Source organism: Halichoerus grypus, chromosome 5 (genome assembly GCF_964656455.1).
Source record: "Halichoerus grypus chromosome 5, mHalGry1.hap1.1, whole genome shotgun sequence".
Classification (NCBI taxonomy): Eukaryota; Metazoa; Chordata; class Mammalia; order Carnivora; family Phocidae; genus Halichoerus; species Halichoerus grypus.
The window spans coordinates 3369975-3394143 of NC_135716.1; the positions used below are offsets into that span (position 1 = coordinate 3369975).

The window sequence follows — 24169 nt, forward strand, 5'->3', positions numbered from 1 at the left end:
GAGCTAGCGGGGATCAGTAGGCGCCCCCCCCCCCCCGCCAGAGGCGTGGCTACTTCCTTCCTTACACTGTAGATCTCTGGGATCTGTGATCATTGCATGTTACATGCATGTCAGTGGTTTTTATTTCCCAACTCAGAGATAATACGGAAGTTTAGGAACTACCTGTCCGAAGGGCATGATTGGTTTTGACCCCTGGAAGGTGCTTTGGACATTTGCCCCCACCCCAACCCCCACCCACCTTCTCCAGCCCTCAGCAAGCAGACCGGGGGAGCGGGCTCATGTGGGGTCTGCTGCCTGAGCCCCTTCTTGGCTTCCCTAGATTCCCGCTCCAGCAGGAGAGCGGGCAGACGGTGGAGTGCACGGTGGCCCAGTACTTCAAGGACAGGCACAAGCTGGTTCTGCGCTACCCCCACCTCCCGTGTTTACAAGTCGGACAGGAGCAGAAACACACCTACCTTCCCCTCGAGGCAAGTCCCGTCTCCTGTCCGCGCTGCTCTGGGGCTGGTGGGAGAACTGTGGGCCTCAGGCCAGTGATGCCCCTCGCGCCTGCCTCCCCGAGAATGAAACGGTGTGGTGACTCCCGCAGGATTCGTGGGCCCATTCAGGACATGCCCGTTGTGCCCAGCAGGCCCCTTGAACAGGGTGGAAGATGCTCAGAAAAGCTACTATTTCTTCACTTACTGTTGGAAAAATCCTGGCCCAGGGAAAGATTAAATGCTAAAACTGAGGCCCAAGTTTTAACTCTTTTCTGTTAGTGCCTTAAATTCTCTGTACTTGCCCAGCTACCCAAATATCCAGGTGGTTTTCCTGGGCCCTGGTCCAGAAGGCCGGCCTCCTCCCCATCAGCACGCAGCTTCATGCTCCTACGTTGTGAGGTTCCCAGCGCACGCTGGTGCCAGGCCAGGCTCCCCCAGGAGGATCTCTGGTGCCGACCACGGGCCCTGAGCAGCCCCAATCCTGGAGGGTCGCAGGGACGGCCACCATGGTGTGTGCGGGGCGCCTCGCCCTGTGTGGCTAAGAGACCGATGTGTCACAGGCTGAGCCAGGGCACCACGCTCAGCCCCAGACCCCCGCCTGTCCTCCAGCACCGGGGCCAACGCCCTGTCTCTTCTTTGTAGGTCTGTAACATAGTGGCAGGACAGAGATGTATCAAAAAACTGACCGACAATCAGACCTCAACCATGATCAGAGCGACCGCCAGGTCAGCGCCGGATCGGCAAGAAGAGATTAGCAAGCTGGTGAGCGTCACGTTCCCGGGGCCAGCCGGGGGGTGGGGACACCATGGGGACTGTGGTACGTGGCGCCGGGCAAGGGAGCCCCTGGTGCTTGGGACAGACACGGCTTATTTCTTTTTTCCTTTTCAAGATGCGAAGTGCAAGTTTTAATACAGATCCGTATGTTCGTGAATTTGGAATCATGGTCAAGGACGAGATGACAGACGTGACCGGGCGGGTCCTCCAGCCGCCCTCCATCCTCTACGGGGGCAGGGTACGTGGGGGCGGGGCTCGGGGGACGCGCCGTGTGTCTGGCAGGTGATGGTGGAGCAGGAACTTTTGACCCCCTCGGGTCAGAACCATGCCAGAGGTGTAGACCGTGGCCAAGGTAAGGAATTCTTGCCACTCTAGTCCAAGCCAGTGCACGTTACGGGGCCTCAGGAAGGACTGAGTTGCTGGACCCTTTCTGAGGATTTTCAGAATAACTTTTATTTTTTCAAAAGGTGATTTTTATTACCCCATTGAAATCTGGAAAGCATTGTTCTTTGGGCACTCTGCCACTGATGAATTATTTTCCAGAAACTTAGACTTCTTTTCTGTTTTTCTAACTTCGGTGTTGGAGGTCTTTGGTGACAAACAGAGCTGTTAGTGACTCAGGTTTTGTTTGTTTTTGCTGGTGTAATGCCTGGCTTCATCAGCACGTCATAAAGCGATCCTGTCCATTGAGCCCTGCAGAGCTCATGGAAGGGTCTTCATGCACTTCCTCAGGGCCGGGCCCCCAGACGCGGAGCACGGCTTTACCGGGTGGGCGGCGGGGCCCGGGGGCCTCAGCCTCACTCATCGCGGGCTGCTCACCCACAAGCTCTGATGGAAGATTGGAGTGACTCTGCCTTTTACCCTCGTCCTCAGGACCCATAGCAAGGCCTGGTTTTGTTTGTAGGGTTTTCCCCTTTCTTAGTGTAAAACGTTAAGTTCTGCTTTTTATAATGTTCCAAAGTTCAAAAGGCACAAAGAACTACAGGAGGGGGGCACCTGGCCGGCTCAGGGGGAAGAGCCTGCAAGTCTTGATCCCAGGGTCGTGGGTTTGAGCCCCACGTTGAGCCTGGAGCCTACTTACAAAGCACAACATAGCAAAACAAAGCATTATAGGAAGAAGACTCTTTCCCCAGGTCTCACTTGCTCTCCCAGGAAGTGATGGGTGTTTTCTCTTGTAAAGCTGCCCAGGGATTATTCACATGAGTTTTCATCCCTTTTGGTGCAATTAGTGACAGTAAATACGCTTCTTTTTACTTGAAACTTTCTCTTAGGGCCCATAGAGGTCTTGGGGATGGTTCCACATGTACGTGACGTGTGGCTTGTTCTTTTGGACTCTCACTGCACGGTGTTGTGTGTGGGGGCCCCCATCCTGGTGCCCGCCCTCCGAAGGAGACTTCGGAGCAAGGCTTCCGGGCTCTGAGCTCACTTGTGCACCTGCTATGTCCAGACGCGCGCAGACATAGCACCTTTCTGAGCCCTTCTTAAAACCCTAGGAGGAAGAGTGTGTGATGCCCTTTCACAAGTAAGTGGAGAGATGGCTAGAAATAGAGATTTACGTGGCCCTTGGGTGATCAGATCGAGACCGCAAATCTGTCTGCTTATGTCTGTTTCGACTTTCTGACTCAAGAAATACAGGAGTAGTCTGGAAGACAAAGTAGCTCTTGTAACCTCATCTTGCAAAAATATTAGAATTGTAGGGATGGGAAGTTTTTGATGCTTCTAAATGAACACATTTTTCCAGATCTCTGAAACATTTTAATGAGAACACACACTTTTCTTCACCTACCCTACTTGTTGTCCATTGTTGGAGCAAGACATTAAATGCCCCCCAGGGGACGTTTAGCGATGTCTGGAGGCTGGCATCTGGTGACAAGAACTGCTAACATCCGCAGTGCATAGGACAGTCCGAATGTCAGCGGTGCTGAGGCTGAGAATCACATGTGTCCTAAGAGCCCATGTCTGCTGAAACCGTGTGCGTGCGTGTGCATGTATGTGTGTGTGTGCCCGCGTGTGCGTGCGTGTGCGTGTACGCGCGTGTGCGTGCACGCGTGTGTGGGCGTGTGCATGTGCGTGTGCACGTGCGTGCACTGAGTCTGGAATACCAGACTGGTGGGGGGCTGTCTCTTACAGAAGCCTGTCTCTAGTAGCAGCGGGGAAATAGTTATAAAAATATCGGAAAGAAAAGAGTTCATTTCTAAAATGTTTTTTTTTTACAATAGGCTTGTGTGACTGTTGTAATAAAAAGTGTTTTCCACTAGAAACCCTCCCATAACCAAGTGACAGGAGCTCAGGTGCGGCCCGTCCTGTGGCAGTGCCCACAGGCCTGGACAGCCATGCCCCCCGCCCCAGCCCTCCCCGGAAGGGAGTCCAGGGATTCCTCTGGTGGTGCTGAGGCCTGGTCCTTTCTGGCTGAGAGAGGACAAACCCCGGTGGATGTGTCCCCTGCTCTGTCTTTACCAGAGGGGGTAGCTTCCGTTCCTTAAACCACGGCAGACGGTGGCGTGAGCAGTGCAGGGGTCCTCGCTGGCCCATCTGCTCCCCGGCCAGGACTGGGAGGAAGCACCTTGACTTCTCTCCCCCCCCCCCCCCGCCCCCTGGCTGTCGGCCTGATAAGAGAGGAGGTAGAGTAAGTGAGAGCATGTTCTGAACCAACCAGGAAGCTTCCTGTAGCATTCCTCCGGGCTGCCCCTGAGGTTGGGTGGAATTCTGGGCCTCTCTGCTCTCCCTGGCCTGTATCCACCCCTCCCTTCATCGGTCCATCCATCTTCCATCTGTCCACTCATCCACCCCTCCATCTATCCTTCCATTACTCCGTCTGCCCCTCCCTCCATCCATCCTTCCTCCTCTGTCCCCCCATCCACCCCTCCCTCCATCCATCCTTCCTCTTCTGACCCCATCTGTTCCTCTCTCCATCCATCCTTCCTCTTCTGTCCCCTCATCCACCCCCCTCCATCCATCCTTCCTTCCTCCTCTGTCCCCCCATCCGCCCTTCTCTCCATCCATCCTTCTTTCTTCCTCTGTCCCCTCATCTGCCCCTCTCTCCATCCATCCTTCTTCTGTCCCCTCATCCGCCCCTCCCTCCCTCCATCCTTCCTTCCTTCCTTCCTCCTCTGTTCCTCCATCCATCCTTCCATGCCCCATCTCCCGTCCAGCTCTTCATCTGTCCATCCATCCATTCTGCAGACGTCTCTGGCCCACTTGCACGGCTGGGCAAGTCAGGGATGGCAGACTACACAAAGGCCCAGTTCCCAGCCTCAGGAGCACCACCTGATCAGGGGACCAGCAGCAGTAGGAAAGTAACACAATCCAGGGTCAGAGGGATGTGTTCCCCATTTTTCCTCACTCTAAACGTCTTGCCATTTGCAGAATAAAGCGATTGCCACCCCTGTCCAGGGCGTGTGGGACATGAGGAACAAGCAATTTCACACAGGCATTGAGATCAAGGTGTGGGCCATCGCGTGCTTCGCCCCCCAGCGCCAGTGCACGGAAGTCCACCTTAAGTAAGGCTGCTTGAGGGGCAGGCGCACCCGGCCTTGGGCGGGCCAGCCGGGGGGCGGGGGGCTGGGCAGCTGGGGGGCGCAGCGGGTGTTGATGGCGGGGTTGGTAGACTTCCCCTGGCAGAGAGCACCTGCCCGGACTTGTGGGCCACCTTGAGGCTGCTGTTAACTTCTTGGACTCATTGGTGGAGGGCGTGTGGAGAAGTAACGCAGATTATATAAGAAATAAAACCGTAAATGAAAAAGCTTGAAAATTAGATGCAAAAGAGAAAATTATATTCAGTTAAGTCAAGTTAATTTAAAAAAAGCCACTTCAGCTTCGTATTTCTAGATCGTCCTGGCCTGGTCCAGGCGTCGGACCCTTTGAAAGTAGCACCATAAACACACAGCTTCGCCTCTCACGCTTTTGTGCCAAACAGACCTAACAGCGGAAAGAAAGCTTTAGCTTCCCGCCTGTCCCGGTGGAAGCAGGAGGGAACTTCCCCCCAAGCCTGAGGAGTGTAGCTGCTTGACATTCTAGCCGAGGCCGGCTCCGAAAGTTCCTGAGCGCGGACGTCAGTGGCCTGGTTCTGTCCAGGTCTCCGGTGGCTCCTTGTCCTGGGCGCCACTAGCAGATGGAGCTGGGAGCACAGAGCAGCTTAGGAAACCAGGTCGCTTGGGCGTGGACCCCGGGCGCCTCTCTCCCTCCGAGTTCTGGCCTTGCCTCCTTCGTTCATTTTGCCTGGAGCTAGACGGCCCCATGGTGAAGCCGCCTGTGGGTGTGAATGTGGGCGCACGCGCGCGCACACACACACACACACACACACACACACACACACGTCTGTTTAGCTGCACTAAAGTATAGGAGGCTGAATGCTGGCTCCCTTGGATCGAGTGTCCTTACCTTGCTGTAGAAGGCGATGTTATTTTTATTCCTAAGTTTAAAATAGAAGCTGTTGATCGGTCTGTGCCCCTCCCCCCACCGTGGCTCCACCAGGCCCATTGGCAGCCGCTGCTGGTGTGACTCTTGCTGTGGTTGGTTCTGTTCATCCCCACGGCTGTGTCGTCCAAGTCCAAGTTGTACACCCAAGAATAATGGGGGCAAATCCAAGGGGACAGTCCGTTCACGGTTTTCCTCCCTCGGACGGTGTTTGGCTTTGAACGGAGTCCTGGGTTCTGTCCCAGAACCTGGACGCTGGTCAGGCCTGCCGAGTGGGCAGCACGGCTCGGTGCGTTGCTCCAACAGGACGGCACTTGTCCCTGCACCCTGGGAGTGGCTTTGCGGGAACGGACGTGTGTGCTCAGCGCGTAGCTTCTCTTTGAGTTAACACGTTGCCATGGTTCTATCCAGGTCTTAAACTTAGATTTGGACGTCAATAAAAGTGACTTGGGGTTGGGCTGTTAAGGCCATGCCCTTTACTTGGGGCCTCTGGTTGGTGTGGATTCTTTGGCACTCGCCGTGCGTTCGAGTCTGATGAGCCCTCTCCTTCAGATCCTTCACAGAGCAGCTCAGAAAGATCTCGAGGGACGCTGGAATGCCGATCCAGGGCCAGCCGTGCTTCTGTAAATATGCCCAGGGGGCGGATAGCGTGGAGCCCATGTTCAGGCATCTGAAGAATACGTACGCTGGCCTTCAGCTGGTGGTAGTCATCCTGCCTGGCAAGACCCCCGTGTATGGTAAGCCTTTGCTCTCGTGATCCCCGTGGGGGTTTGCTGCGGCCTGGGTCCTTGGTGTTTTTGCCACGCTGAGGCCATCCCGCATCAGCACTGAGACCACACTTCCTGGGGGCCAGCCCCTGCGTAGTTACTTTGTTACGCTCACTCGGTGCCTGCGCAGTGATCGCGGGGGGCCACCATCTGCCCCCGATGTGCCCTCTCTGTGCCCACCTTGGAGCCCTCTGGAAGTTCATAAGAGTCTCCACGCCAGAAGTGCAGTTGCGCGTCCATTCAGCCAACACTTAGCAAGCGCCTGTGCTGATGTCCCAGGCCTGGAGGGTTCAGAGACCCAGCCCCCCCATCCAGGAGGCCCCAGGGCAGTGGGGGTTGCGGACAGGTGACTCCAGGACAGGCGGTGGGCCGGGTCGGTTGGTTGGAGAGCCGTCGGAAGCTCTGGGGGGGCTCTGAGCTCGGGTAGTGTCACCAACCAGATCCCCAACTAGACAGGGACAGAATCAGATGCATAAGAGCCACGCTTTTTCCCTCCAAGCTACATATCCAAAGAGCAAAGAAGACACCATCAGTGTTTCTGTCCAGAAGTCCCCGGTTTCCACAGGCTGTGTGGGGAACAGCTGACAGTTGCGTCATGGAAGATTCCAGAAACCGAGGGGTGTGGGCCTAGTAGCACCTCGATGTCAGGTGTGCGTGTGCTGTGGATGTCGAGGACGCCAGTGTTTTTCTTTTTAACGACTCAAGCTTTTGCTCGTAACCCCGCGCACCATGATAGAAGGCGGCGATCCTAGCCGGGAGTGCCAAGGCCCCCGTGGCAGCCTGGCTCTGCCCATACCGCCCTGCAGCCCTGCAAGTCCCTGAAAGGGTCGTCACTCCTGCCGGAGCAGAACGCAAGCCCTGGGGCCTGCCGGTCACCTGCTCTTCCACATGTGTGGCCGCCCACGGGGCTGCCGTGGTGGCGCTTCCGTGCGGGCCTCTGCAGTTTCGGGGTGGGGGGCTATGAAGAGGGGCCGGTGAGAGCCGCCAACGTGTGCATCTTCCTGCCCCACAGCCGAGGTCAAGCGCGTGGGAGACACGGTGCTGGGGATGGCCACGCAGTGTGTGCAGATGAAGAATGTGCAGAGGACCACGCCGCAGACCCTGTCCAACCTCTGCTTGAAGATCAACGTCAAACTGGGAGGCGTGAACAACATCCTGCTGCCCCAGGGGAGGTAAGCCGGCCCTTCCCCGCGTGCGCAGCGGCTAACGGCACGATTCCCAGTGGGGTCGGGGCAGTGCACAGCGGCGCCACGTCGGGTCCCGGCACCAAGCACTGTCCTGGATGCCGCAGACGCAGGAGGTGCCCAGAGTCTGGGGAACAAGGGGGGCCTGGAGTGCCGTGGCCAGCTTCCCTGAGCGAGCTGGGGCCAGAGAGGGGCGCAGGGGTCCTGGAACGGGTCCGCGGCAGCCGCGCCATGAAAGGAGTGAGCAGGTCAGCGCCAGAGCTCACCTGGAACAGCTAGGACACGAGCCTCGATGGAGGGACACAGGTCGCCGCCCGATGCCATCGGTGCTGGAACCGAGCCCTGGGAACTGCGAGGCTCCACGGCAGAGCGTGCTGTTGGCGGACCCTGGGCCGGGGTCCGGGGCTGGCAGGGGAGCGGTGGGCAGGGCTCTGGGGTCCCCTGGTACCTCTTGGCCCGGCGTGGGGCCCTGGGTGCCCCGGGGGAGGTTAGCTTTCGTCTGCTGCAGCCAGGAGAGACAGGTACTGTGTGGGGGGCGGTTCCTGCTGGAGCCTCGGGCGTTTGGGTTCGCGTTTGAATGGCAGACGTGGGGAAACGCGGATTGCTTGCCACACTCGCCCTGCAGGTGGAAGGGGCAGTTGTGAGGACAGGAGGCGGTCTGGCTGCTTCTGTGTGCTTGGGGGAGAGGCGGCCGTGTGTGCAGGACGCAACAGCCTGCCCCCAGGCGCCCCGCGTGGGCACGGCTGGGCCAGCGTCCGAACCCACTTCGGGCCTCGTTAAAGCAGAGGTTCTGACCAGCACATCTGGACTGGGACCCAAGTGTGCACATTGCTAGCGAGTCCACACGCGATGCCGCGGGGGGCCACACCTCCCGAACTCCGGCTCCCGCCGTTGGGTGGAGTTAGTGGGCGGTAGAGCCTGATACGCGTGAACCCGAAGACTGGTTCCTCACGGTAAGGTCCTGGGAGGAAGTGAGGAGCTATCAGGAGCAGGTGGTGAGCTCGAAGTGCTGTTCACCGAGTCAGCAGGTTCTGTGTTTAGTGGGCGCCTACTGTGTACCAGGAGTTCGGGCCACAGCAGTGAGCACAGCACCCAGAGTCCCAGCCCTCTGGTGCAGGGACCCACACACTTGGGGCTTGACAGGCGAGCAGCAGTGACATCATGGCAGGGACAGGAGTTCAGGAGGGTAAGGAGCTGGGGTTTCTATGGCGACCATCTCGTGGAGAAGGTGGCACTGAGCAGACGGCAGGGGCCAAGGTCGCAGGTGTGTGGGGATGCCTGGGAGAAGGGTGTTCCAGCCCCAGGGCACGGTTTGGGCAAGGGCCCTGGGTGGGAGCCTGCGGGGACGGCTGGGGATTGTTCTAGCAAAGGACCGAGGGCTGGAGGGGCCTGGGGCTCCCTCCGGGCAGGACACAGCCCCTGGAGGTTCCTGTTCTAGAAGGCCGCTCCAGCTCCGGGTGGAATGGGACCAGGAGGCACCTGTGTTGTCTCGGGAGGGATGCTGGCGGTGGGGGTGGGGTGGGTGCCCAGAGATGGTGTTTGGAAGATGGGGCTGCAGGGCCCGCTCTAGAGGTGGGGCCTGCAGGGTCCGGCTGGAGGGGCATCACGGGTGGGTGAGCGGAAACAGGGATCTGGTATCAGGGTTGTGTGTTCAGGAGTTCCCAGCAGAGAGGTGGCATTGAAAGCCACAAGGTCCCTGCGATTCCACATCCCCCAGGGCAGGGTGTAGAAAGGATGGGTGCCAAGCCTGCTGCCCTGGGGAGTTCAGGGGTAAAAGGTCGTGGAGATGGGGAGCCAGCAGTGGAGCCCCAGAAGGGAGGGGAGGAGAGCCAGGCGGGTCCTGGACCCCAAGGGCACTGCGTCTTGTGTCACATGGTGTGGACAGGCCTAGTGAGGAGGTCTGAGTCTCTGCCATGCGGGGGTGGGGGACCTTGTGAAGGGAGTCTTGTTGCCATGGCAGCAGGAAGCCTGGTGGGAGGGGCCCAAGGCTGCTCAGGAGATGGTGAATGGGTTCACCTAATTAGGAGCTTAGTCACAGGGCGGAGCCAGGGAACTGAGGGAGCATGGCGGGGGGAGCGTGTCAGGGAGAGGAGTCTGCAGGCAGGTGTGGTTTTCCTGGTTGAAGGTGTGAGTCACAACGGCGGGTGCAGATGCTCCAGGCGTAAGAGAGTCGGGAGGCGGGGCGCAGTGTCGAGTGGGCTGTGCGGTGCTGGGGAGAACACGGCCGGGGCTGGGCCCTAGAGGCTTACAGAGAAGGGCCACCGTCCACGCCAGGGCCCAGAGGCAGGGCCATCAGCGTGGCCATGGGCAGCATCTTCCCCCATGCAGGGAGTGCCCGTGAGCCCTGCTTCCATGTCCCGGGACCCCCAGGAGAAGAACCCCCCCCAGGTGTAGTTGGAAGCACACTGGGGCTTGAAGGGGGAAGCTGGTCCACGTTTTGTGGACACTGATACGTGGCATACACACTCGAAGCCCTTCCCCCTACCTCTGGGCTCCGGGTGGAGGGGCTCCGTCCAGCGGGAGTCCCCCTGGGATCATTCCCCAGGGAGTTCAGCTCCTGGCTGGGCTGGCAAGCTCACGGCACCGCTCACCACTGAGCAGCAAGGGGCCCGAACGGCAGCAGCTCCTAGGGAGTGTGGCGGGCCAGGCCCTCTGAAAGCACTTGGCTTGCACTTGCACGTGCTCGTGTAACTGTGCGTATTGTCTCCATTTTCCAGAAGAGAAAAGTAAGCTGTAGAGAGGGTAAGCTCCAGAACGCAAAGCTAGCAGGTGACCCCATGCTCCCACCCTCCGTGCACACGTCCTCTCCAGGAAAGTTCTGGAACACAGCATTTAAAAGATGAGGAGAAGAAGCCCGTGTTGTGCTTCTCACCTGGGGGAGTGCCCGGGCACGTCGTGGGCAGAGAGCAGGGGTGCTGCTCAGCACCCTGCGGGGGGGCGGGGAGAGCCCAGCCGGAAGCTGCCGCTGTGCCGTGGGGGAGACGCTGGGGGTGTGGCTGCAGGGCCGAGGCTGGAACCCAGTACGGGACTCCTACGTGCGTGGGGTCTTGCGTAGAGAATCACTGTTTATAAACACACAACCTGTGTATATAGAGAGTTTCAGTGGGTGTGGTGACTGTGGAAACTTCCGGGCGTACACAGAGTAGGACCCTCCCTGGCCCAGCCTCAACGCCGTCTGCACCTGACCAGTCTTGGTAGCCCCTGCTCCTCCTGCCCCTGATCCCGGCACCGGGTTGTTTGGAAGCAGATCTCAGACCTGGTGTGGCTTTATCAGCCAGGCTCTCTGTAGGGACCATTAAAAGATATAAGGTTTCTTTACAAACACAACCACAGTGCCTTTGCCACACAAGTGACGCTCTTCAGGGGCACAGGCCTCAGATGGTCCGGCTTCCCTCTGCAGGCCGCCCGTGTTCCAGCAGCCCGTCATCTTTCTGGGGGCCGACGTCACTCACCCACCCGCTGGGGACGGGAAGAAGCCTTCCATCGCTGCCGTGAGTATCCGAGCCCACCGCTGGGCCGCGGTGGGTGACGTCCTACCGTTCGTGGGACCCACGCCCTCGCCAGGCTGCCGGTGGGAGGGCGCGCGGTGCCATGGCAGCGTGGGGCCAGAGCGTCTTCCTAACAACCTTTGTGGTTTACGGAGCAGTTGGTGAAACAGAGTCTCCTGAAAAATAGGTATTTGGAGGGGACTCTGCACGTGGCTAAATGTATCTGAGAAGCGATGAGGTCGCGCTCCCCGGAGGCCCAGCCCAAGCGGACCAGCTCTGGCTGCAGGGGAGGCCGGCTGTGGGGTGGCTCCTGTCCTGGGGGGCCTGGGGGCTCTCTGCCCACTGGGGCAGATACTGCGCAGGATTCGTGTACCCACCTTCTTTATGCTGCACTCCTTCTAAACATTTCCTATCTTTTATTATAAAACACTAAATATAAAGTAGTTACGTACACAGTCCAGGGTTCAATGGAGGCCTTGCCCTCGTTCTACCCGTGAGTTCCGTCTGGGCCTCCGGGGGCTTTGCCTCCCAGGCCCTGCACGCCTGTGCTCCACACATGTTCGCTGGCTGTCTCCTGCCCTCGGAGGCTGAGCTGGGCCCCCGCTCTGTGCCCCGAGCTGATGGTGCCCGGGAGGGGCAGCTAACGGCCTTTGGTTCAAGAGGACCAGACGAGCATGTACTCAGAAGAGTGTGGACTTGAAATGTGGGATGCAGGGCCGAGGGCGCTCCCTCGGGGCTGTTTGACTGGACACCCCAGGGTTCTGCATCCGGGCAGCCAAGTGGAGGGAAGGAAGCGTGAGGCTCAAGGTTTGTGTCCCCAGCACCCCCAGGGCTGCTGTGCATTCTGTCCCGTGCCTGACACCACCTAGGGACGCGTGTCACACTCTCCAGGCTCATTAGAGAATACTGGCATTTTCTGAGCACCTGCTACATGCCAGGGTCCGGGCTGGCTGCGTAACTACAGAGCCATAATCGCGTGGGGTCACTGTTAGTTTCCTCAGTTGACACATGAAGTCCAGAAAGGCCAAGCTCCGTTGCTCAAGACAAACAGTAGAAAACAGAGCTAACGACTGCGAGGCTTAGGGCTGGGGCGTGCGCTGTGCGGGGTGTTAGGGGCCGCCGTGCCCGCCAGGCCCCTGCACATGGGGCTCTGTGCTCATTCCCTCCCTCACAGCAGCCCTGTCTGGAGCAGTCACAGGTGAGCAGTGCCAGCCACCCTCTGGCCACCCGGGGCTTCCCTCTGAGCCGCATGGGATCCTGAGGTGCGTCCGATCCCCAGCCAGGGAGGCTGGGGTCCCCAGGAGGTGCAGGCTTCCCCCGGGTCCGCTGCAGGCCCCCGGCACACAGGGCGTGTCTGGTGTGGTTCAGGGGCTGCGTTCCTCTGTCAGGTTAGCATTCTGTAACGTGAATCCGCCGCCCGGCTCAGCAATCCAGATTACCTCCACTTCCGACCTGGAGTGCGGTTTTTACCTTGTTAGGTATTTCTCAGCCCTTCCTCGTTGATGAGCAGAGCGCGGGGCGTAGTTGTGTCCCTTGTACTCTGGGCACCTTCGGCGTGGCCCCTTCAGGCACCTACCTGTGGGCCAGCCTTTGGGCCGGTCTGCCATTTCAGGGGGTGAGGGATGTGCACTGATCGGCAAACAGCTTCTCTGGGTGAGCAAGGTGCTTTGAAAAAACTGGGGATTGCTCGCATTGCTTTCTGGGGGCTGCTTGAGCTCAGCCACCTCGGGTCCCAGGCAGAGTAAAGGATCAGAATAATTGCCCACTTTTTATTAGACACTCTCAGCAGCTGTTACTCTTTGTCCTGTGTTTATAAACGTTACTGCCCACGTTCCAAAAAAACCCACAGAGGCAGCAGGTTCGCCTCTGACAGGCCACTGTCCCTTCACCGCGCCGTGAGGTTGGGGTGGCGACACGTGTCCCTGCCCGCGCCTCCCGGGGTGCAGCCAGAGCAGCGCTCCTCCTCGTCCCGGCAGGTCGTGGGCAGCATGGACGCGCACCCCAACCGCTACTGCGCCACCGTGCGGGTTCAGCAGCACCGGCAGGAGATCATCCAGGACCTGGCCACCATGGTCCGCGAGCTCCTCATCCAGTTCTACAAGTCCACGCGCTTCAAGCCCACGCGCATCATCTTCTACCGCGACGGCGTCTCCGAGGGCCAGTTCCAGCAGGTGGGCGCCTCGCGGTTTGCTCTGTCTGGGGTCTCAGAATGCCCGAGAGTCACCCATCCGTCCTGCACAGTGGCCTCCCGGGCTCCCCGATGGACATAGTGACGTGGCGTCCATTCTGCCCCGCGGCTCATGTGGCCGCGCGTGGGAGGCGGGCTGGGGCAGAGGCCACCAGGCCGACAGGGACGAGGCAGGACGGGAGGGACGAGGCAGGACGGGAGGGACGAGGAGCCGCGGGGAGGTCGAGTCTGGGTCAGCTCAGCCGTGCAGGCTGGGGCCGCGTGCCCTTCCAGAGGCTTGGCGGTGGGGAGTCTGTAGGTGGGGACACCGTTGTGCCTGGGGGTCACCTCCGTGTGCGGCAGGAAAGGCAGGCTGCAGGGTGGAGGCCACAGAGGCATGGTGACAACTCTGGCAGGGGCTAGGAGAACGGCTGGGCGGGGGCCCCTTTGGAAGGAGGGCTCACAGGACTGGCCACCATCCGGATGTGATCCTGGGTGACGGGCTGTCCAGAAGGCAGGGGTGCCATCAGACCGGGGGAGTGAAGAGGCAAGGGAGCGGCTGTGGGGAGCTTGTTGCCGTGCTCTGCTTCCAAGCACCTGCCTTACGTCCCTGTCACCGTGACCTGTGGTCGGCAGCGAGTCCGTCCTCACCCAGAGCTCGGGAGATTGATGCCCGGGCTGTGTCTCCTCCACATCGGTCCACGCTAATTACACCTCCACCCACCCCGTACCCCGTCCCGGCACATGCCTCACCGGGGGATGTTAGGGAAGGCAGAAGGGACGGGGGTCTGTGTCCCATCCTGTGGGAGACCCGCCCAGACGGGAAGGCGTCCCGAGGGCTGCGCTCGTGTGTTTCAGAGGCCGCAGGCCGCCCGACTGGGCATAAGCAGGATCGGCTGGACCTTCCTGCTCCAGAGGGGAGCTGCAGCTCGTCCCCCTCAGGCCCTCGGTCGGCGGGAAGGATGGAACTGACACTCTGGCCGGGCCTCAGAGAGCTTCTGCAGAAGCAGGGCTGGGAGCTCCTGCGTTGTCCCCCGCTCAGGTCCAGAGTCTGGTGTGTGCCGGCTGACCCTGAAGGCACCTCTTGTGCCAGACCTCTTGGGTTCCCTTGGCTGGGACTGTTCCCCTGTTCTGTGCCCCAGCCCCCCGCCCCTGCCACAGCCATTCCTGCTGGAGAGGGGTCTGTGCCTCCTGAGTTTATCACTCTGTGAACATAGCCCACGCCTTACGGAATCCCCACAGCTCGGGTTCTCAGCGCGGAACCCAAGACACATTGGAAACATCGTAACGCGATTTTAGTTCGGGCAGTGTTTAAAAATCTGAGGTGTGTGTCCCTGTAATGGCCTCATCACAGCGTGATAGGTTGTTTGCCTGTTTATCTCTGACCCAGATGGTGAGGACAGTGTCTTAGTGTCTTTGAACCCTGTCTCCCGGGTGCTTACATGCAAGCGCTTTGTACTTACTTCAGTCTCCGCAGCAAGCCTGCGAGGTAGGATGTTCCCATTTTAAAAGTGAAAACAACTGGGCATCGGAGAGGATCGGTGGCTTTCCCGGAGCCACACAGCTACTTGGCGGTAGGGCTAGGGTTTGAACTCAGGTCTAACTCCTGAGCCAGTGTGCGTTCCTCCTCTCCCGCAGAGAAAACGAGTTGTTGATTTGTTCCTGTGTGTGTCTCCCTTTGTGCCCCGTTACTCCTGCCCATGGTGGGTGCCATTTATGGGGCACTTAGAACATTCCAGAAACCGTGCTGAGCAGTTTTATGCATTATCTAATTTAAACCATTTAGCTATGAAACCTGGGTCTCATTTGCTCAATTATATAAATGAAAAAAAAAACAAACCGAAAGCAGAAAGGCAAAGTCGCGCTGCTAATCCCGAGCCAGGGGAGCCCGAACCCTGGAACTGCACGTATTTGTCAGATAGTGCGTGTCATTAAGGGATTTACTCTAAGGTAGAGAGAGGCTGTAAAAAGAGAATCATCCTTAAACGTCCTTTCTTCCCCTCAGGTTCTCCACCACGAGTTGCTGGCCATCCGCGAGGCGTGCATCAAGTTAGAAAAGGACTACCAGCCGGGGATCACCTTCATAGTGGTACAGAAAAGGCACCACACGCGGCTCTTCTGCACCGACAAGAACGAGAGGGTGAGGCTCTGGGGCTGAAGGAGCGGCCCGAGGTTGGCCCTGGGCTGTGGGGCCGTGAGGGACACGGGTCTCTGCTCAGCCCTCGCCCAGAGCCACGCTGCAGAGGGGCTTCACGGAGACCCAGCCTTCGGCGCTGGAGAAGGGCTCTCCTCGGTCTGGTGAGACGTTTGGACCCGTAAATCCCACGGGCCTGGGACAGGAGCGGGCAGGAGATATCACTTGTCCAGTAAAGAAATTACCAGAGAGCTGGCTCTGAAAAAGGCTGTGGCAGCCGTGGCAATGGGCAGAGTAGGTGGGGTACCGCAAACTGGGGACCCTGGGGGCAGGTTGGAGTGCTGAAGGCGGCTCCGGGGGAGCCCGTTCTCGGGTGCACCTCCCGGCCGTTCCAGAATAAGAGTAATGAGCATGAGGGAGAAGCAGCGTTTCTAGATACAACAGCTGAGAGATCTGACAGTTGAAGAAAGGTAGGGATCTTCCTGTTACTTCCTGTTAAGTATTTTCCATGTTTCCACCAGGAGAAATAAAAATAATCCTGCACATAGACTATTGTCCTAAACCACACAGCATCAGGTAGCTGCCTGAGAAAAGGGACATCCCCTGAGGGAAGGAGACACCGTAGTGAGAGCCAGCAGCCCTGCAGCTGCTTCGCATCTGGCCAGAGAAGGCACAGCAAGGGAGAAATGCTCGTTGTCTCAGCGAAAGACAAAGTACAGATCGCTAGTGAGAGACAGGGACACTTTGTCACAGTCACAGGGATGAGCCACCAAGAAGATAGAACAACTGCGAGCTTGGACGTACCTAACGCAGTGACCTAAAAATATGTATAAAGGGAAAAAAATACAGTGTAGCAAAAAACTGACAGAATTCCCAGGAGAAGCTGACAAACCCACCGTCAGAGAGGGCAAGTTTAACCGCCCAGTGTCAGACGCTGGGGCAGCCACAGATGGGTAAAAGCTAGAGACTGGCAGGGTGGGATGACCAGGCCAGGTCTCACGGTTAGCGTGCAGCCGTTGACAGTCGAGTTCACGTGGAAGGCTTATGAAAGTTGCCTTGTACCCGGTCACGAGGAGATCTCAGGAGATTTCCAAACCTCAGTATTGGGCAACCCACATTTTTTTTTTTTTAATCATACAATTAAATTTTAAATCAGCAGTAGAACTAGAAAGACATTTAAGAAAAACTCTAATTTTAAATTCACTTCTAAGTAGCACACACATTAAACATGCAAAGGGAATAAAAATTACAAAGTAATCAGAACTGAATAAAAAGAGAATTTCATGTCAGACTTTATGCAGTGCAGCTGAAGCAGTTCTTGGAGAGAAGAGGCTAGACTTCGATACATCTGTCGGAAAATAAGAAGAACCACCCAGTGAGGCTGAAGGTACGGGAAGGACAGAAGAGCTGCCGGTCCCGGGCGCGGAGGGAAGGCTGAGGAGCCGGTGTGCGTGGGCTCCCTCCCTCCTCCGCCTGTAACCTGCCCCTGCTATGAGTCACGGGGGCTCCAAGTTGGCTTGTTCCTACCCCCAGCCCCTCTCAGAATGGGAGATAATGAAGGAGAATATGAAGAAGACAGAGCAGATGAACACAAACAAAACCTGCTTCTTTGAAGATGGGTAAACCTAGCAAGACTCAACGAGGAAAAAAGGATATTTGTAACAATATTAAGAGCAAAAAGAGGACTATGACCCAGAAGGGGGATGTGTTACTGAAATCATCATGGGATAGTAACAGCTTTATGCTGATAGATACATTAGAAGAGTGAGAAGAAATAGATACAAAGAGTTGTTTGTGGAATCACATAAATTACTGAAATCAGTTCTGGAGGATAATCTAATCCTCATTTCCAAAAGGCATCAGGCCCAGAGAGTCTTACAGGCAAGCTTTACCAAACCTTCAAGAATGGATGATCTTAAAGTGTGGCAGAGAATAGGAAAAAAGGAGAAAGTACTTATCTTATTTTGTGAAGTTTATGCAGATTTTTTATAGGCAAGTTTTACCAAACCATCAAAGAATAATCTTATACAAAATTTTTCAGAGAATGGGAAACGTTGGGGGGACTCATGAAGTTATCCTGATAATAGCAAAGTGTCGGCAAGGATGTGGGTGCTGGGCCATGGTCAGGAGCTTGGGTCTGGAGCCGGACAGCCTGGCTATAGCCCACCCCTCAGCACCTGGGCTGCATCATCATGGGTGTCAGCCTCCCTGTCGCACCTTCCTAAGGATGCTGGGAAGGTGAGCTGAGCTAACACACTAAGCACTTTGCATCATCCTTGGCACAGAGTAAGTGCATTATATGAAGACTCTCCTATGCTTTCGATGGGAGTGCAGACTGATAAGCCAACTTGGATGCAGTTTGGTAATTCTAGCCCTTGAGAAACCCACTTGCATGTGTATAAGGAGACAAGTATAAGAATATTTATTGCAGCGTTGTTTCTGATAGCAAAAACTTTGTCTACTAACAGGAGGAAGGGTCGTGGTGTATTCCTATGCTGGCACACTGCCCAGCGGTGAATAGGATAGACTCTGTGTATCCCATGAATACATCTCCAAATCGTAAATATTGAACAAAAACAGCAAGTAGCAGAATATATATGATACCCATGCACAGTTTGAAAACCTGTGAAGTAACACAGTATAGTGCTGATGGAGACTTAAATGTGTAGGGAAAAATAAAAGTACATGTAGGAATGACAAAGGCTAAATCTGAGACTGCTACGTGGAAGGAAGCAAAGGGGGGGGCACTAGTTTCAAATATTTTACTTTTAAAAATAGGAAGGTGTGAAAAAAGTTGGCAAGAAGTAAAATACATATCTGAAGGTGCTCAGGAGTTACACTGGGGATTCGTGCGTGCGTGTGTGTATTTGAAAATTGCAGAACTGAAAGGTCAGTGACTTACTGATCATGGGTTGGGTCCTAGAGCTTTGGCGGCATTGCTGGCCCAGTAGCAGTAGCTGGGTGTTCAGTGACTTTGTGATCCTAGAATGTAAACTTAGAGTTAAGTGGTTTGATATCATGTGTAGCCCAATCCATCCCTCTGCTTCTCGGACGGTCTCGGGGGGACCAGCATGCCCTCTTGGGTGGTGGTGATTGAGCCACCGACCAAGTGCAGATGCTCCTGAAGGGTGTTCTCGCTCTTCTGCCTTGAGTATTGGGTGTGTTTGTGCGTGGATGATGGCCCGTCAGGTGCCCATCGTGCACGGTTTTAGATTTGTATGTCGGTGACCTCCACGGGAATGAAGAGCCCTTCGAGCGTTACATGCAGATTCTTCAGTGAAAGAAAGACAGCTGCACTTCTCTCCCTTTACGAGACCTGGGGGGAGAAAACCCAGCCCTCATAGGACAGGAACTTACTTACCTCTAGGGGTTAGTATCGGTTAGGTTCTCTTTTAATGCCGTCGCGCCGAGCCGATGTGTTAGTTAGCCAACTTAAAGACGCCGAGATAGGGCCGCCTGTGGTCAGGAAGGCCCAGCGTCCGAAGGCGGTGTGAGCGAGGCTGACGTGCTTGCTTGCTTTCCGTTGTGGTCCCTGGACACATCTGACGGGTTCCTGTATTGCCGAAGGTTGGGAAAAGTGGAAACATTCCAGCAGGCACAACTGTGGACACGAAAATCACGCACCCGACCGAGTTTGACTTCTACCTGTGTAGTCACGCCGGCATCCAGGTAAGGACAGGCCCCCGCTGCCCAGTCTCGGTGTCCCCGTGACGCGGGCCACATGTCCCGCAAACACGGAGCACGAGCCTCCTGCAAGCACCCCGGTGGGCGCGTAGGGGAGTTGGGCGGGTAGCCAGGGACAGGTAAGGGTGGGGGGCGTGGGGTGCTGGGGAGGAAGGACCCACTGGCGTGCTGTGGTCAGGGTTCCCATTTTAGGTGAGATGAGGACAGGCGCAAGTAGTGGGTGCAACGGCCAGGGGCACCGGTGGGGTCCGGGGTGTCCCGTGCACCCGGAGCTTAGCAAACGAGCTGAGGTCGGAGTGGTGAGAAGGCCGCGGGAAGGGCGGCAGGTAACGGACGTGCTCAGAATCCGCTCCTGCCCACGTAGCGGGGTTCGGCCTTGTCTCCCGCCACACACGTTGCAGGACGTACAGGGAAGGTCACCATGTGCCCCATCGTCACCTCAAGACTGCTGGCCTCTGCCCACCGGTGAAGGGGCCCACAGGTTTTTGCCCCTAAGCGTTCTCCCACTGAGTCCTCCATGCGGAGGGTGACGGAAGCGTGGCTTATCAGCAGTGCCCTCGTGTAGGTGAGTTCTGGACTTCTCGCACGTTCACTTCTCTGACCCTCTGATCTGCTTTTAGGGAACAAGCAGGCCTTCCCACTATCACGTGCTTTGGGATGACAATCGTTTCTCTTCCGACGAGCTGCAGATTCTCACCTACCAGCTGTGTCACACCTACGTGCGCTGCACGCGATCCGTGTCCATCCCGGCGCCAGCATACTACGCCCACCTGGTGGCTTTCCGGGCCAGGTACCACCTGGTGGACAAAGAACATGACAGGTGGGTGGTGTGCCTTTCCCGGCTGGGGGCACGGCAGGGGTCGCTTCTGAGACCGGCTTTGGCAGCTGCGCTTTCAGAGTGGGAAGCAGGGGGGCCCCGTTGGCTGGAGCCGAGCGTGACACAGACGCCCAGGTGCCCGCCTCTTCCCCGCCGCCTGATCGCTGCGTGGCCACCTCCCCAGATAGCTGCTGCCTCGTCTTAACTTGTTATCAGTGCACTGCCTCGTGGTGCATTAAAGGCTGCACTCTCTCTCTGTCCTCCCGTCCCCGCAGTGCTGAAGGAAGCCATACCTCCGGGCAGAGTAATGGACGAGACCACCAAGCGTTGGCAAAGGCAGTCCAGGTTCATCAGGACACCCTGCGCACCATGTACTTTGCTTGACATGTTTTAGTGTTTACGATTGTGTACCGAGTTGGATTCACATGAGACCAGCTACACTCAGACCAACAGATGCCCAGCCCTTCCGTGACAGCCAGCATCGAACATGAGACGTCATTGATTTTAGTAGATTCTCCATTTTCCAGAATGCCTTCCGTCCCAGATTTCAAACTTGGATTTTGAACTGCAGACCTGTATGAGACCCCATTGTCGTAGGAAATATGGTTTGCCAAAATCTATAAGCTGCTTATTAAAATAGAGTCCCGTGTTTCCTAAAAATCTCCTAAAACCAGTCTATGAACTCAGGGCTTTAAAACATTTTTAATTTATTTGGTCATTCAATTTACTTGTTTTTAACACATGATTCTCTATGGAATTGGTGGGCTCAAACTAGCTGTGAACGTTCTCAGAGAGTGAAAGCAACACAGAGCACAGCTGTGGTTTTAAAGCCTTGAGCATTCTGAGGTGGTCACTAAAGTTTATGTCAGAGTGGTACTAGCGTGCCCCTGACGGGGCTGGCGCCAGCTCTTCGGGACCGAGGGCAGGTGGCCCGCCGAGGCGCCCACCGGCGTCTGGAACCGCCACTGCCCGCCTCTCACTCAGCTCGAAATAAGGAGCGGGGGCAGAAGATGGGCCGTGTGTGTTTACAACATTTATAGGTCCAGAGCGATTGGCAGACAAGTGCCATTTTAATAAAAATTTATTTAAAAAAAGAAAAAAGACAATATGCCGACAGTCTAATCATAAGATTTGTCCTATAGGACTGTGACATTTATTTTCCAAAGTTTCTAAAGAATACGGGTCTGTGGTGATAAATACAGTACAATCCTTTTTCACTGTTATGTCTTTAATGTAAGAGAAAAAATATATATATCTGGTTTGCAGTATTAATGTGATAGATAGATGCTGTTTTTCATTTTATTGACTCCGGGGTGCTTATTGTGATCTGTTTAGCATATCACGAGTGTTTGGGAGCCTGGTGACTGGACCACCTCCTGTGGTTCTCAGTGCTGACGTGCAGGAGTATGCACTTGAGTCAATGTGACCGCCACCCGCCTTCCCCCGCGTAGACTGCGTAGCCTGTACCTTGAGGAGGCGCGGGCACGGCGACCCCGCGCCGCCGCCGCCCCGCCTCCTGTCCCCGCGTGTTGCTCAGCCGATTAAGCACAAACGGAATGTATTTATTCTTCCATTCCTGGGAAACAAGTCCATGTGTCAGAGTGTACCTCTCTCTGCGTGTGGTTCTGTTAGACGAGTTCCGTAGGATCTATGCACTGAAACGCGCGGAGAGCCGGCGGCCCGCGGCGAGCCCCGGCCCTCGGAGGTGGCGCGCTGCGAGGCCGGCAGAAGGGATTCGCGTTCGGGGCCCCAGACGTGGGTTTGCCCATCTAGAAGCCGTGGCACTAAGCGTGATACCATGGACAACTTGAAAAGGGGTAACAGCGGACAACTCTGTTTGTGCTAAGTGGGCTGTTTGTCCTTGTAGACAATTAAAAAAAAAAAAAAAAATCAAATCCACGTTCAATGTAGAGATTCCGGGAAGGAGACGCGCCTTCCCCTAGTGCTGCTTTGTGCTCTGTCGGTTTCCCTCTCCCTGCTGACGGCCCCCCCCAAGCCCAGCCTGACATTTACCTCTGGCACTGCGGTGGGGCGAGGGTCCCGACGGGGCGCCTCGTGCTGGAGATCGCGCCCACCCTGTCTTCTTGTCTGCCGGCTCTGGGGCGCGGGAGGGGCAGGGAACCGCGGGCGGAGCTGTGGTGGACACTCGGCCGAGATTTGGGTGGCGATGACAAAGGGGTGACTATTATTTGTGAAGATATATACTCAGAGTGATGTGTGCGTGTGTGTCTGTGTGTGCATGTGGGTGTCTTATTAATGGCATTAGCCTCTTCTTGCTGTATCTTTTGTTTCTGGGTTTGTTTTTTTGTTTGGTTGTTTTTTTTTTTTTCTTTTTCTTTTTCTTTTTTTTGGTCTTTTTAAACGAACAGAAGCCTCTGCTCTAAGAAATGTTGCAATTCCCTGTTGTTTTATTGGCAAGCGGCACTTTCTCCTCTTTCAGAAGGACACCAATACACTCTTGGCTTAAATTACCGGGAGCATTCCAGCTAAGGGGGGAGTCTTTTCACTAATACACTTTTGAAATCTAAAATTAGGTTAGTTTTCAGCCATTTTTAGGATCATCTAGAACCATGTGTCTCAAAGGTGTGTTTTTACTCCCCGCAACAGGGTCCGGGTGGTCGGGCTGGTGGTGGTGCTTGGTAAAAATGCAGACTCCTGACCCCGGGTCTCTGGGGCCGGGGCTGGACGTCTGTATTTGATACCATCAGCTGGGGCTCCAGGGCTGCCTCGAGTCTGAGGACCCCTGATCCAGAGCTTTCTGAGGAGCCCTCTCCCCCGAGCACGAGGGCCCAGTGGGGAGGGGCCGTTCGGCAGCACAGGCAGATGCTCGTGAAGGCAACACCCAGGAGAGATCGCACGCTGGCAGAAAATTAGATCTGAAATTTTTTTTATCATTTTGAAGGAAAGGTTTTAATTTTAATGGGCCAGAGTACTTTGAGAAGGGTTCTTTTTGTAGCCCTGTGCTTGTTTTATAAAACTTTTAATACTAAAAGCATTAATAGACCAAACGTCTCCAGCTAGCTTAGCTGCACACCTTTGTACGCATCTGATGATTCAGAATTCAAATGGCTGTAGTTACAATTTCTCAGGTAAATAATTGTTTTCCCAAATTTCTACCGGTGCCCCCATTATTAGGATAAATTTTGAGATAGCGTAAAACCTCAAAGTGCAGTAGACTAAGTCTGAGCCCAGTTCCCGTGGAAGCCAAAAGGGGCCCTTGCCCGTCTCTAACTGCGCTTGCTCCCACCCCAAGGGCTGCCTCGGCCTGCGTGGCCCCAAGAGGGCTCAGGCTCCCAGGGTGGCTCCGTCCTCTGCCTGCGCTTGGTCGCCTGAGGCCTGGGGCCCTTGCAGATTTGAGAGGCGTCTGCGCGCTGGCTTTGCCCTACCCCACTGTTAAGTAAGGTGTGCCTTGCTTTAAGCAAACTGAATGTGAAAATTATGATGTAGAAATCTGGATTCATTTAAAAGAAAAACTGGGATTTATCTCGTCTCTTTAAAAGAGGTCTCCCGATCAGATTCTTTTACTGGTACTCTTCCTAGTAGATTTTAAAATGTTCACTTTAAGAAGAATGACCGTTCCCACCCCTTCACCACTGTCCATTCTGTCCGCCCTCCCATCACCCTAGTGACAGAGCAATGAAGGAAGCCCAGGGGAGCCGAGGACGGCCGCCGCGTCATGGAAGTGCCCTTTGGTGATGCTGAGATTCCACCCTGCCTGTGTTCTCCAAGCTCAGATTTCCCTAGTTCTGATACATTTTTGTAAAACTGGGCACACCTGTGCTTTTAGACAGGGATTGTTTGGTTTTGGTTTTGGTTTTGAGAAGTCTTCCCATATACACTTTTGATACAACATCGTAGGGTCTGCTTTTGCTTTTTAAGGTGACGTTGCTTTTCGGTAGTGTTCTCACACTCCCTTGGATGAATGTTTGCTCTCTAGAGACACAGGCGACCCCTGGCCACTGAGCGGGCTGGCCCGAGAGGGACGCGGCAGGAGCGGAGTGATGTCCGTGCTCTGGGAGGTTGGCCGCGGTCACTGCTATTACTGATGTTTACCCCTGGTCACGGAGTGCTCGTTGGAAAAGACAGTTGGAGTTCAGTTCCTACAGCGGGGGGGGGGAGGGGGGGGGTTGCTTTTACTGATGTTATATTATATGTTATTTTTATTGTTGTTAAATGCAAATGTTGCTATTTATTTTTTTCTTTCTGCTCTGGTTCGATTTGGCCGATGTGGATATCCCAGTGCATGTGGTACCTGATGGCTA

General features: G+C 55.9%; 1 protein-coding gene across 11 annotated transcripts in view; it reads left to right on the plus strand.

Annotated features, from left to right (window-relative positions):
• The window catches only part of AGO2 (argonaute RISC catalytic component 2), a 99509-nt gene extending 78325 nt beyond the window's left edge, over window positions 1–21184 (plus strand). For 5 of the 11 annotated variants that reach the window (XM_078071964.1, XM_036109417.2, XM_036109419.2 and 2 more), the window contains exons 8-19: window positions 320–467; window positions 1119–1238; window positions 1366–1488; window positions 4617–4750; window positions 6219–6403; window positions 7446–7605; window positions 11018–11108; window positions 13082–13276; window positions 15278–15412; window positions 18974–19075; window positions 19711–19910; window positions 20183–21184. In XM_078071964.1, coding sequence (XP_077928090.1) covers window positions 320–467; window positions 1119–1238; window positions 1366–1488; window positions 4617–4750; window positions 6219–6403; window positions 7446–7605; window positions 11018–11108; window positions 13082–13276; window positions 15278–15412; window positions 18974–19075; window positions 19711–19910; window positions 20183–20291 — 1702 coding nt within the window. In that variant the 3' untranslated portion in view covers window positions 20292–21184. Of the gene's footprint in view, window positions 1–319; window positions 468–1118; window positions 1239–1365; window positions 1489–4616; window positions 4751–6218; window positions 6404–7445; window positions 7606–11017; window positions 11109–13081; window positions 13277–15277; window positions 15413–16696; window positions 17850–17874; window positions 17966–18973; window positions 19076–19454; window positions 19656–19710; window positions 19911–20182 lie in introns of those variants that run through there. The other 6 variants (XR_004922684.2, XM_036109421.2, XM_036109422.2 and 3 more) reach the window with 6 other exon arrangements.
• The last annotated feature ends 2985 nt before the right edge of the window (window positions 21185–24169 follow it).